This window comes from Conger conger, chromosome 2 (genome assembly GCF_963514075.1).
Source record: "Conger conger chromosome 2, fConCon1.1, whole genome shotgun sequence".
In the NCBI taxonomy this organism is placed as follows: Eukaryota; Metazoa; Chordata; class Actinopteri; order Anguilliformes; family Congridae; genus Conger; species Conger conger.
Genome location: NC_083761.1, coordinates 22,866,650 through 22,881,140, shown reverse-complemented (window position 1 = coordinate 22,881,140; position 14,491 = coordinate 22,866,650). Strand labels below are relative to the sequence as shown.

The 14,491-nt window shown below is 40.6% G+C and overlaps 1 protein-coding gene across 1 annotated transcript in view; it reads right to left on the bottom strand.

Moving 5' to 3' along the window:
• Positions 1-2,505: 2,505 nt before the first annotated feature.
• LOC133116762 (protein kinase C epsilon type-like) overlaps positions 2,506-14,491 on the bottom strand; it is a 53,690-nt gene continuing 41,704 nt past the window's right edge. The window contains exons 12-16 of the mRNA XM_061226680.1: positions 13,923-14,077; positions 7,908-8,046; positions 7,132-7,320; positions 5,109-5,255; positions 2,506-4,657 (exon numbers count right to left, since the gene is read on the bottom strand). Coding sequence (XP_061082664.1) covers positions 4,511-4,657; positions 5,109-5,255; positions 7,132-7,320; positions 7,908-8,046; positions 13,923-14,077 — 777 coding nt within the window. The 3' untranslated portion in view covers positions 2,506-4,510. The remainder of the gene's footprint in view (positions 4,658-5,108; positions 5,256-7,131; positions 7,321-7,907; positions 8,047-13,922; positions 14,078-14,491) is intronic.

The following is a 14,491-nucleotide window of genomic DNA, read 5'->3' as shown; positions in this document are numbered from 1 at the left end:
CATGATTGGATAGTTTATTTTGCGAGAGGGTGGGTCTCTGCCTTGATACGCGTGTCACACTGTCACCTGTGTGACACCCTGCCTTCCTAAAGTTCCAAATCCAGTTAGTATTTCATCTAGACGACACGTTGAATTGTTGAGGTTATATAGCTATGGAATACTGTGTGCTGTAAACATTAATTCGCATATCCTTCTGTTTTTATTTCATTTTATTGATTTGTGTGGGCTGAGGCCATAAAACTAACTGTTTACTAACTGTGCGTGTTACAGGTTATACCCTCTATTTGGAGACCAGCTAGATCATTACTCACTTGTAATAGCAAATATTTAGCTAAGTCATCTATCTATGCTACTGATGAAATTGACTGAGCACATGCTTTTACAGCAATGCCGTTAACACCCCCACAATTACCCTAACTTGCATGACTGATTGCAGGAGGAAACCAGAGTACCCGGAAGGAAGACCACAGGGACATAAGGAGAGGCAACAGTGGTGTCTACTGCACTGCCAAATGCAATAAAGTATATTTTTTAGTGCTTTATTGGATAGAACAGTGCAGAGAGACAGGAAGAATGGGAGTGAGAGAGGGGAAGACATGTGACGAATGTCGGACGGCCATTATCAGAGAATGCAATTATTCTCTGATAACGGAACAATCATAGGAATAAGATTACATACATTTATATATTTTTAGTTCATTTATGACATCAATGGTTTTAACTACATTCGGTACAGTTAAACTAGCCCTAGTAACCAACCATGTATAAAAATAACCTCAAATTGTGGCAGGTATGCCTAAGGGGGCGGCCTGTAGCGTAGTGGTTAAGGTAAATGACTGAGACACGCAAGGTCGGTGGTTCTAATCCTGGTGTAGCCACAATAAGATCCACACAGCCGTTGGGCCCTTGAACAAGGCCCTTATCCCTGGGGATGGATTGCTCCAGGGGAGGATTGTCTCCTGCTTAGTGTAATCAACTGTATGTCACTCTGGATAAGAGTGTCTGCCAAATGCCATTAATGTAATTGAAACGGCTCTTCGCATCAGCTCCACTTGATAAAATTTGCTTGTGGTGTAGAACGGTCTTTAGCCATCATGGTCGATGACATGAAATATATAACATTAAAGGCACATTCAATTAATACCATATGTCACATATGAGCATATGTTACAAGTGCAACACAACTGGACCCAGGTTTAGCCAGAGACACTATCCAAACACGTCAACACATTCGGACATATTTTAATCAATTCAAAAACAGACACGCCACATTCACATCATTCTGAATACAGTACATTTGGCACAATTAATCATGGTAAGATTAAATTTACCTCATTAGGAAATGTTGTTTTGTACATAGATCACAATACAGAAACTAAAATTGTTTACTGGATGTACATACACACATACAGTACTATAATATACATAATTCATATCTGTATTTTAATTCTATATATTGTATAAATATTTTCACATTAATTTTCCTTATTTAAGTGCTTGAATGACTTTAGTTTCATTTACAAATAAAAAATAAATAAAAATGGAATCAGAAAGACAACAGATACGATTTGGCATGGAGCAGAGAAAATGTTGACGGGGTCAGAAGGACATTAGCATCTTTGCGAAAAGTCTCAACATTCAGCAACACGGACAAAGGCTCAGCAACACAGACACACGCACAGATCAGAGCACAGATCGAAAGCCAGCACACAGCCACAGTGGCATGCTAGGTAAAGACAAACTGTAGCGCAGAGTAACGACAAGGTTTCCAGTGCGATTCACAACGTCGAGTGACTGGCTTGCAGTCAATTTTAATTAAGAAGCCTGTATGATACCTACCCCTCACGCTGCCCCCCCCCCCCCCCTTCCCCAGCTGAACCCCCACATCCAGGAGACGTGGGGCATTGTAGTCATTGAGTGACTGGCATTGTAGTCTTTGAGTAGCCTATAATGTCACAGTTCCAGTCCCCTGTCCCTTCCATTAATGAAGCCCACCCCCCCTTGAATTCTCTGAATTACCTGAACATTCAGCATGTACATCACTGGTATATGGTGTGCATTTATATAGCGCTTTTATCCAAAGCGCTGTACAATTGATGCTTCTCATTCACCCATTCACACACACATACTCACACACCAACGGCAAATGGCTGCCATGCAAGGCACCAACCAGCTCGTCAGGAGCAATTGGGGGTTAGGTGTCTTGCTCAGGGACAGTTCCTTATGGTAACCATAACACTGGTGGATGAGGTAGAATGGGAGTTGGGTATTTTAATGGTGTGATGAGGAGAGGGTGCTTTGGACACGTATACTGTACAGTACACACAAGTATATGTGTATGGATGTGTGTATGGATAGCTACAAATGTATTGAAAACCAATATAATTTTGGCCTGGCCTGGCAGTGAACTGCATATTATAACATGCTCAAGCTGCACATTCTGGTTAGTCGAGTTGGGTACACATTCATATTCACATTCAGATTATATTAAGTGATGTAATTTCTACTTATAACACTCATGTATCGTGCAGACATCATGTATAATGTAGGTTATTCCTATGTGTACTTTATGCTCATACAGTATGTAACCTGTACCGGGTGAGTGTGCAGAAACACTGTGGGTAGCATACTTGGGAGAACACAGGATCAATGCGTTGCCTCAGAAAGTGTGCTGTATCAGGGTGCGTACTGTTTCAGAGGGTATGTTGCATCAGGGAGTGCGTTGCATCAGAATGTGTGTTGTATCAGGGAGTTTGCAATATGAGGTAGTGAGCTGTATCAGACAGCATGTTGCATAAGCGAGTGTATTGTGTCAGGGAGTGTGTTGTATTAGGGAGTGTGTTGTATCAGAGTAGTCAAATGAGCTGGATAGAGGACCACACCATACCACGGTGAGATTCGACAACAGCAGATTGAATGTGCGACATGAGCTTCTTATAGGCAGAGAATCATTAATATTAATGAAGCAATCACAAAACAAGGGTGGTCTGGTGTCATTACACAAAGACAACATAAAACAAAAAGAAAACAAAAAAAACAAATAAAACAACACATACACAATATTGCACAACAATCATTCCTTATCCTTCTCCATGCAGTAATACACAATAAAATTAATATAATGATCATGCAATTGCTGACCATAAAATTGTCTTTCCCATGAACTTCACAGACTTGCAATACAATTATATACACACCACTTTCTGTACTGAGCTCCTTGCACTGGGTTTAGGTAAAAATGAGGTTTCATAAACCCCATGGGTGGAGCTATAAAGAGCTGTAAATCACTGGCTTGTCTGAACCAATCAAAATCTTTTTCTCACCACAGCAAACCACAATGATTGGCTGAAATCGCATCACATAATGTAATTTTTGCTTCATGACACCTCATTCTCTTATCAGCCGTTTTAGGCATTGCCTTGCCTCCCATAGTGGTGAATCCTGTGTTTGAAAGACTCAGCATCATCAAAATCCAGTAAAGGTATTAACACAAAACAAATCCCAAGAAAACAAAAAAGCATAACCAGCAAAAAGATTAAAATCCGAATCAATAAAATGCCATTTCCAGTGGGCACTTCCACACATACACACACACTTATTTAAACTCATGCACACACCAACATACACATATACATGCATACACTAGCACACCCTGTAGTGCAAAGCACATCATGAACTCAAAAACACCATGCAATTATCTACAGTGGGAGGTTGGTCCACAAAAGTCACCTCAAAACATAAAAAAGGCCCTCAGCCATTCAATTAATTTCCTTTTCTTTTCAGTATTCAATTCAGATAACCTGGCATTAGATTTCTTTGTATATAGTAACCTATTAAACATGTTTGTTGTATAGTACAATCATTGTTACTGTCAATTTGGTTAAGGTAGTGTACTGCATGGGAGAAACCTCCTGTTTTATGACATTCTTACTGTTAGATTTGTGTATTTTAACTATATTTAATAAAATACAAACATTGGAAGAGTACTCTCTGAAGAGAATAAATAATTTATAGATGGAGAGAATACTATATTCCAAAAGGAGGAAGGATAAGTATAAATGGCAAGACAAATTATAACATGCCAAATTAGCTCCTCCCACTGATGGTATAATTATACCCACTGAGGACCCATGGATAGATGTGGAGTGATGTAGGGAGAGACATACCACTCAACCAATCAAGGGTGGTAGTTAAATTGAACCAACAGAACCAAACTGACCAACTGGACAGTCCACACAATTACCAACTTTAAAATGATACAGCAAATAAAAGATGGAAGGTAAAAAGGCCTAAAACATACTGTAAATGAATAAATACATAAATTAATGTAGATATATATAAATAAAACAATCCAGAACAACAAATGAGCAAAATACAGCTACAGAAATGATGCAGCCTCAGGTGGTTGGCTGAAGTGGTCACAAGGGTTGGTTCGGCTGTTGGTTCTGGGGTTAGGAAGTTTCAATGAGTTCAGCATGGGGGGGGGGGGGGGGTCTTGGGGAAGGAAGGTCTAGGACAGAAGCTCCTCCCCAAAGTAAGAGAAGCCCTTGAACTCATCCTGGTTTATCTGCTTGATGATGGCGTCCTCTACAGGTGTGAGTACTGGTTCCTCGCGTGTGAAATCCTGGTCAAAGTTGTTCACATCCCGCTTGGTTTTCTGTGGAGGCAGGAGACCATTGGTCGGATTTGGTCACACTGTCACATTGGCCATTCCTGGAGACTTAACCAGGCATGTGTTCTACGAGTCTCACATTTGTCAACACCATCCGCCCTACAAACTGATAAACTGAAAAGCTATCTAATAAGACAATGTCCTGATTCATGGGGAGTGGATAGACAGTAACACTAAGGTTCATGTTGTGTGACTTCATGTTACTTCCCAGTTGTGTGCAGTGTAGCCAACAGAGCTGTTTGGGAAAAAACATCAAAGCAAGGGCACCCAAACTCCAGCAGAAACAGTATCTGCAGCACCTGACAATGCCCAGGCTAGCCTCTGACTTTTGCCTACTAAGGGGTGTATGCAAGTATTTGTGTGAGTGCGTGAGAGAGGGAGAGAGAGCGTAGTGAGAGAGATCGTGTGTACAGATGTGTGCGTGTCGGACACTCACAATTCGGGGTTTAAATGGGGGCTTGATTCTCCTCTGCTCCAGCAGGACCCAGTCAATCTCTCTGAAAAAGGAGTGGGTCCTTATGGCGTCTTCCCCGCCTTGCGCCAGCACACAGCCCAGGCGCTTGTGGGGAGTCTTTGTCATGAACTGAGGAGCGAAGGAAAGAAATGTGAGACAAAACAAAACAGAGGGCCATATCTGTTTCGGTATTTCTTTCTACCTAAAGAAGCACAGTTGTTTATGTGAGTTCACATTTTACCTGCATTTCTGAAGACTGTTTTTGAATACCAATATAAAACCCTGGCATAAAAAACAGCAATGACCAGCTTGAAAATACCACCTGTTTCAAAGCATAGCTTGAGCTGGTCAAACCATGTTGAGTACGGAGGGGATGTTTTACTTTTATCGAATCTCAGTGAACCGGCATTGGCGTATACAGCTACAGTACTTAGTGGAATTGGTGGAACCAAAAATGTTTTCCACCTCAGTCTACTGTCTATTTCCATGTACAGTATGTCATGGAGGTGCAGAATCATATTTTTTTTGCATTGTTTATGTTATTGTTGTTATAGTATCTGCTCTTTTTGATCATTACATCAGCAGTGAATTGTGATAAAGCAGGACAGACGGATGAAAATGTGGAGAAAGACGTACAGCGCTGACGCAGTACACTGTAGGATGGCCAGTACCGCTTGAGTGAGTGCCCCTGCTCCTACCCGTCCTAGCCTAGACATTTGGTCTGAAAAACAGCTGAACCTCTTGACCATGTCTGCATGCTTGTATGCATTTAGTTGCTGCCACATGATTGGCTGATTAAATATTTGCATTAACAAGCATGTGTACAGGTCTACCTAATAAAGTGGTCGCTGAGTGTACATGCAAACATACACAAAGGAACAGGGAAAAAACTTAGTGACTGTAAATGTGAATCTTATTTAATATATTCCAATGCACTTGCAAACATAGAGAAAGCAAGTGCATTGGAATATATTAAACATTTCCATCTATTGCCCTATCTATTGTGGGGATTAAATGGGTGGAGTTCAATTTATTACCAGACTCTGAGCTATTGGTTCAGGGTCTTTCATGAAATTAGTGATGAATTCCCTGACTTAATGGCCAATAAATGTTTTAGTCTCATTACATATCTCCTCCCATAGCTTCATGAGATTTGTAAACAGATTTTTATCTGTGGCAGGGTGATGCAGTGGGTAACATTGTCGCGTCACAACAACAATCCAAACCAGGGCCTTTCTGTGTTGAATTTTCATTCCTTTTAATTCCTGTCTGTCCCAACCTAGTCCCTCTCCCAGTCTTCCTCCAATACAAATTACTTGTGGGTGGTGCATTTTGGGAAGAGTTGAGGAGGGAGGTGGGGTGGTGAGTCGGTCCAGACCATGCCCATATAATCCTGACATTGTTTTTATGTCTTGATGACTTTTTATTATCGTTATTTACATAACATAAATAGATATTTGGTGGATGTGTGGTTGAGTCTGTGATAATCTATGGTTATTTCAAAATAAAATTTCCTGCTGCAAAAAAGATATATATTTTGTTAAAATATTTGTTGTAAAATATCCATTTTGTTACAAAACACAAAGAAAATATACAATCTACAATAAAAAATGATTTTATAGATTGTCTTGTAGTAGGAACAGGGAAAGCAATACAAAAAATGAGGTGAAATACCGCAAATTCCCGAACGCATGCACCCTGACATGTGCATACACATGCACAAACATGCACACACACATACACATGCACACCCAAACACATGCAAACACACACATACACACGTACATGCATACACATGCACGCACGCACAAACACACACAAGCGCACACACATACACAAACGCGTACATGCATACACATACACGCACATATACACACAAGCATACACACGCACACATACACACGTACATGCATACACACGCACGCATGCACAAACACACATGCACACACACACACACACACAGCAGAGAGTAAAATAGGGGCAGAGAGAAAGCGGAGGAACTGACCGCTCTGAGAATGCTGACGGCCTCCTTGCTGAGCCACACGGGGTACAACACGTCGTCGTGCAGGATGGATTCGAACAGGTCGTCTTCGTTATCCGCTTCGAAGGGCGGCTGGCCTGCCATCATCTCATACATCAGCACCCCCAGGGCCCACCAGTCCACCGAGGGGCCATACTCCAGCTCCTGAAGGATCTGGGACAGGAGACAAGAGAGCAGCTGGCGGCCTGTAGCGTAGTGGCTAAGGTAAATGACTGGGACACGCAAGGTCGGTGGTTCTAATCCCGGTGTAGCCACAACAAGCCATTGGGCGCTTGAGCAAGGCCCTTAACCCTGCATTGCTCCAGGGGAGGATTGTCTCCTTCTTAGTCTAATCAACTGTACGTTGCTCAGGATAAGAGCGTCTGCCAAATGCCAAGAATGTAAGGTAATGTAATGCCCGGTGATCTGCCTTAATGTGTTGTTCTGGTCAACTGAGATTTGATATGGTCGACTGTTTGACCAATGGTAAATGGTTGGCATTTATATAGCGCCTTTATCCAAAGGTATATATATATATATATATATATTGATGCTTCTCATTGACCCATTCATACACACATACACACACTCACACACCAACGGTGATCATTTTAGGGCTTAGGTGTCTTGCTCAGGCACACTTCGACACACCCAGGGCGGGATCGAACCAGCAACCCTCCGACTGCCAGACAACTGCTCTTACCGCCTGAACCAATGTCGCACCAAGCCACGTCTACTGTGATAATAATGATAAGGTGTACCTCAGGAGCAATGTAATCTGGAGTCCCACAGAAGGTGGTAGTGGTGACCCCGTCTAGGACACCCTCCTTGCACATCCCAAAGTCGGCCAGCTTGCAGTGACCGTCTGCATCGAGCAGGATGTTGTCCAGTTTCAGGTCTCTGAAGGAAAAATAAGAATGAGGAACTCCATTCTGAGATTGAATTGAATCAGAACCGTGCCAATAAAATAAAACAAATATTTATTCATAGTCTGATAAGCAAATTAAGTAAGAATTATCTGAATGCCAGTTGTTTCCTTTAAACTCTTTAATGTTCTGCTTGACCGTTTGGTAGAGCATATCATATGTTTCCCAAGGCTCCATGGGACACTCATCGCCTTGGTATCCTTGCTGAATGCCCAACTTGGCTCGCTGAACCTGGCTAAATCTGTCTAAATCTTCACCTCAGCTGATGTGTGTGGTGACCGCCTGTTGCAAAATGGCTGCCATGCATCATGCAACATCTGATTACTAATGTGAGGGGCACCATACAGGGTGGGGTAAAACTTGGGGTAAAACTGGACCCATGGGATGCAGGTGTGATCCTGGTTTCAAGGCTACAATTCAACCTGGACAATGCCCTATAAATGTGTATATTAGTCCAGACCCCTTCACCAGAAAAGCAGTCCTTTATGACTCAGATGCTTCAGATGTAACGGCTGCCTCTGGTGATAGAGTATGTAAACATCATATTTCAGTTCATAAAAGAATGCTGTGCTTTTATCTAGAGCACAACACGTGCTTATGCAGACACATGCAAACACATACTCACACACACACCTATGAGTGCATCAAGCACATATTTTTTAACACACCACACAAACTGAAAGCCCTTCTTGTTTTCCTTGTGTTTTTTTTGTTGTTGTTGTTGTTTTATTGACTCCCATTGAACCAGTAACTCCTCCCATCTACTCAACTACATCAACTCAGCCCATCTACTGTTCTGGGTCTGTTTGAGGAATCGGAGCCCTGTGCATTGCCGAAGTCAGATATGAGCGATTCAAACTCCATTCCCCCAGGTTTACAGACCTGCGTGGTCTATTCCGCCTGAAAACCAGGACAGTAATCTCATTCACAGTAAACCGTGTCAAACCTTGAGCAAAATTTTGACTTTCTCAGGTTTCTCTTTTCAAAGAAAACAATTGGTCAATTGGGCACCTAATACAGCATGGATTTTTTACAAAAACAAGAAAGAAGAAACCTGTCCTGAATTCACACTGACACTGACTCCAAAATTGATTGAAATGTTCTTTATTGGTTTGCAAAACTCTTAAGGGCTGTGCACTTACGTGACATGATCTTAAGATTAGGAACCTTCTAGATACCTTAGATCATAGATTGGTCTTTTAAGTGTTCCAAGGGTGAGAACTAAACCTGAAAGACAAGCATTACGGGAACTGAATTGGTTTTATTTGGATTCTATGGTATTTACATGAACAGCTTGTGTAAAGCACACCGTCTTGTATGGAATATGTATGCATATATAAATACACTCAGTGACCACCTCCTTAGGTAGGCCTGTACACCAGCTCATTAATGCCAATATCTAATCAGCCAATCGGGTGGTGACAACTCAATGCATAAAAGCATGTACAGTAGATATGGCCAAGAGGTTCAGCTGTTGTTCAGACCAAACATCAGAATGGGGAAGAAATGTGATCTTTGTGACTTTGACCCTGGATTGCTAGTGCCAGATGGGGTGGTTTCAGTATCTGAGAAATGGCTGATTTCCTGGGATTTTCATGCACAACAGTCTCTAGAGTTTACAGAGAATGGTGTGAAAAAACATCCAGTGACCAGCAGTTCTGTGAACAATCTTAGGATAACTGCCATTTTACAATTAGATTAGACATTCCCGAATAAGGTCTAAAATAGTGATGGTATTTATAGGCTAATCAAAGCATGTTTAATAGAAGTTTGTGGTGTTATGTTGGACAAGAAATTGAGTTTATCAGGCCTTGTTTTGGTATGATTTAGGCAAGTTAGAGCATGTCTCACTCATGTTATGGTCAGTCGTCATACTTTCCATGAAAATATGATAGCCTACAATATTACAATCATCCTCTATTTTACCATGCCTGGTGGAACAAGGAAACAGGACAATAGGAAATAAGGAAGTAAGAAGGTTTGTACCAGGCTTCCTTCTCAGAAGGAACATATAACCAGGTCCAGAAACCTATATAAAAATAGCTCCAACACCTGTCTGCAACTAAATACTGTGGGCGTGTCACTATACTGTACAAACACAATAAATCAACCAGGGAAGTCTTGGCCGTGTTCTCCATGCATTGCTGAGTAAATTAATCCACACACTGGCACCATGATGCTTGCATGTCACAAAAACTTTTTCACAATGTGATGTCAGCCAATAAATATCACATTCCCCTTGTTCTTAAGTAAAACAAAAGTGTTCCCTTGATTATGCAAATTTTGTTGCAATTTCAAAAGGTATTAGGGGTATTATTTTGCACAAAGCACCAACACAATCAAGAAACTGGAGATACATCCATTTGTGAGGCTAATATTTAACTTCCCAGTGTGTTTGCCCAATGAAAAATTTGCAGACAGAATACATCATGCTTGTGGTATCAAATTCTGAGCATACAAGTCTCAACGACAGTTGACAGTTCTGCAGACTGGCCCATAACTGGCTGGCTGTCAGTCATAATACACTGGAGATTCGTGCAGACTAAGTACTTGCAGTCCTCTTCCAGTGGCCCATGAAAGGTACACCTGTGACACATAACTAATGCAGCTTAGCTGTTGAACTATGGAGTGAACAGAAGCAGCAGAACTAAACTCACCATAAAAATGGTGATCTGGAGCGTAAACATAGTCAGAAGAGACCAAAAACATGCCATTTTTGTCTCTATGTGGCTTTATGTTTGCACAGACAGACAGGATGGGGCTATAATGTATTATGTAATAATAATTGTTTCTATATCTACTTAGCCAGGGTGTCCCAATTAAGTAAAAACATCTCATTTACAAGAGACCTGGTAATGACGTCACTTAAGCACATGTGAAACAACAAAACGGTAAGCAAGCAAGTGTTCCATGTAAGGTATTTTTTCGACAATTTGTCTCTGTGCCGTGCATGTTGTTTTGCAGTAGTGTTTACTGAGCTCTTCTGGTAACACTTGAAACAGATAAGATCTTCTGGCCTATTTGCAGTGGACACCATGGCAACAGGCACTCCTGAATGAGGCAAAGATTTGACTCCTGAGTAACCTGAACTGTTGTTTACTGTCCTGTGCATCACATCACACACACACACACACACACACACACACACACACACACACACACACACACACACACACACACGCAAACCTCCCAACCAACCTACAACAGGTCTCCATGCTTTTGTGGCCCTATTCACGACCCCTACTATAGGTAAGGAGTCAACTGCACAAGCGATCCAGGTTTAAATACAAATACAAAAATACTTGGAATTCAATCATGCTCTATTCAAGTGATATGATTGTTTAAATTCTTTACACAATTCGTAATTCTTATGCTAGGTTATTTGGCCCAATGACTTTCTCTTCATTTGATATCTGCATTCAATATTTCCACGGAATGCCTTAGAATACATTCACTCTTAGATAGACCTGTACACCAGCTTGCTAATGCAAATATTTAATCAACCAATCATGTGGCAGCAACTGGTGGTAAAGAGGTTTAACTCTTTTTCAGAAATGTCATCTAAGGGACTTTGACCATGGATTTATCAGATTAGAAGATTTTAATTAAATTAAAGATTTACATTTACATTGACATTGTGCAGTGTAACCTCACAGTTACAGCAGTCTGTAGGCTAGTTAAATCCCTGTAGTTTACATCCAGGCATGCTGGTCGATTGCGTGTCATTTTTAAAAATGCATCGGTTAAAACAATAATTCTTCATGTTCATCTGTCTTCCCTATTCTTCATGTTCATCCATCTTCCCTATGGCTTCTGCCTGACAGACTTGATTGGCTTGAAATCTGTAAACATGCTGCTGTTAAGAACTTGGTTGGGTTGTGCACTCCGTTGGGAGTGCAATATTTGCCTGATATATTTTGATACCACCGGGTCTATTTTAACGTAGGCGACTGGTCTAATAATTTTACATTTGTGCCAATATGGGCCTCTATACAATTTGAGATATTTTAATGTAGCAGTAAACTTTGCCAAGGTTGAATAGGTTGAATAATCCTTTTTGGAGAGCCTTTTGAACACTTTGGAGAGCTTTATAATAACATACTCTCATATAAGTGACTAAAACACATGAAGGTACATTTTCTTAAGATTTCATATAAAAAAAATATTATTTGGAGAGATTTGGGGACACTTGAGGGCATCTCAGTGCAGTTGTGGGAAAACTCATGTCGAATTTGAATGCCTGTTGATATCTTTACCATATTTTATACACAAGTTGACATCAGGTTTATGCACAAATATAAATTCAGTGCTAAATTAAAAATATTTGCAATTATTTTGTATTTTAGTATAACTTTTGTGTACACTGCATGTACGTGCTCTGACATACATTTGTCCTGTCTCAAATTTGTGAATGGTACAAGCCTTGTCTTTAGTCTTCAACCAGTAAATCCTATAGGAATAGTACAAAATAGGTGGAAATTGCCCTCTACAGGGGGAAGGGCAAAGTTGAAAGGCTTAAGCACAGTGAATTGAATAATTAATAAAGCAAACTGCTTTACACATGTTGGAAATGAAGCTTATGTCATTAACTGTATAATTTTTTGAATTAAAGCATTTATTTTGCATATGTATCAAGTAGCCGCTTTTGTAGCCACTGTATGTTTATAAATCATTCATTTTTAAATAAATGTTAAATGTGTGTACAGCTATAAATATGTGTGTGTATACATTTTGGTAGGACAGTTGACCGTAGTAAACATGATCTTAAGTTAACTCATGTGAAAGATCACATCAATAAATGTGATAAGCATGCTTTATGAAGAAAAAAAATTGTGAAACCACTCAGGTATCAATCCTGTCTGCAAGAAAATAAGATAAATTAATAAAGTAATAAAATAGTTTTGTGCACATTTAACCAAATATAGGCATCATCCAAAAAAAGCAGCAGCCCCATGTATATGGGTGCAATCATCTAATGGATTGAGAGGAAACGGAGAGAGGAAGAATGAAAAACAAAATAGACAGAAGAAAGTGAGAGAAGAGACAGTATAACGACCCAAGAAAAGATAAATCACGTAAAGAAAAGTAGCACAGTAAACATACGGAAGTAAACAAATCCTTCAATGCTCAGCTTCTTGGACACGTATGCTTCCAAAACCACTTCCGTTGATTTTTTCAGCTGATCTGAGACCAGATCTGAACCCAGTTCATATACAAACAGGAAAAGACACTGTGTTGGATGGTGTATATAGAAGTCCTTTACACTGCTTTACTGCCATGGATTTCTGGCAAAGCTGACCATGTCAGTAAAGGCTGATGAATTTGAGTTGGAGGGCATGGGCTAGAATAATACAGATATAAAAAGAGAAATATAATTTTATGTCAACATTTTACTTTGTCATCCTTCAGGAAACCACAGACAAAAGTTGCCCTGGAGGTAGAGATTTGGACCCAGCCTGAAGTCGCCAGGCCAAGTAGCCTGGTAAACCCCGCCAGGGCCACACGCCTTAACAGTTCTATCCTACCAGAAAATTAAATCAACATCATCCTTAACTGGGACTCACAAATAAATTCCAGTTTTTATCTCCCTCATAAAATCCAAGATGGTTCCGTAAACACCAAAACTGATGTGAAAAACACACTGGTCTAAGCACTGCAAAAACTTCCCTCTATAAAACTTGTCTACACATTCCAAGAAAAATGTTGGCTAAATCCAGGCCTCTGTCCCTTAACCCTCTGTGTTGTATCTGTCTACGACTGCACCACATGGCTCCCTCATGCCAGGTGAGTCATACCTGCATTACACCCCATCTCCCCTGTCCCCATCACCCACCCATCGATGCATCATACCTGTATATGACTCCGTTCCGATGGAGGAACATAAGTGCAGAGGTAACTTCAGCGGCGTAGAAGCGCGACCGTGACTCATCAAACTTGCGAGACCGCTGTATCTGGAACATCAGGTCGCCTCCGTTTACGTACTCCATCACAAAGAAGAGCCGGTCCTTTGAGGTTGGGGTGGAAGGAAGGGGGGAGGGGGGGCATAGATGTATAACTATTAGTTTTGTTGTGTTTTGTTGTGTTTTATTGTACTCTACAATCAATTTCGATGTAAATGAATTGTTTTAAAAATGAAAATTAAAGGGTAAATATATCTACGATAAAATATGAAGCCTTTTGTAACAATTTACATTGATGAACCAGTCTGGAATCGAGACATGCCACTGAAAAGACAACCCTAGCTATGCTTCAAACTAATTGGCTTAATGGTCCTAACTCTGATCCTGGACAGCCATCGGGCCTGCATGATTTTCTTGTCATTCAGAATTTAGCCTCTGTTTATATTTCAGGAATAATTACAGGAGAATTACAGATAAAATATGTGGATAAAAGATAATGGTTCCCGGGCACTAGAAACA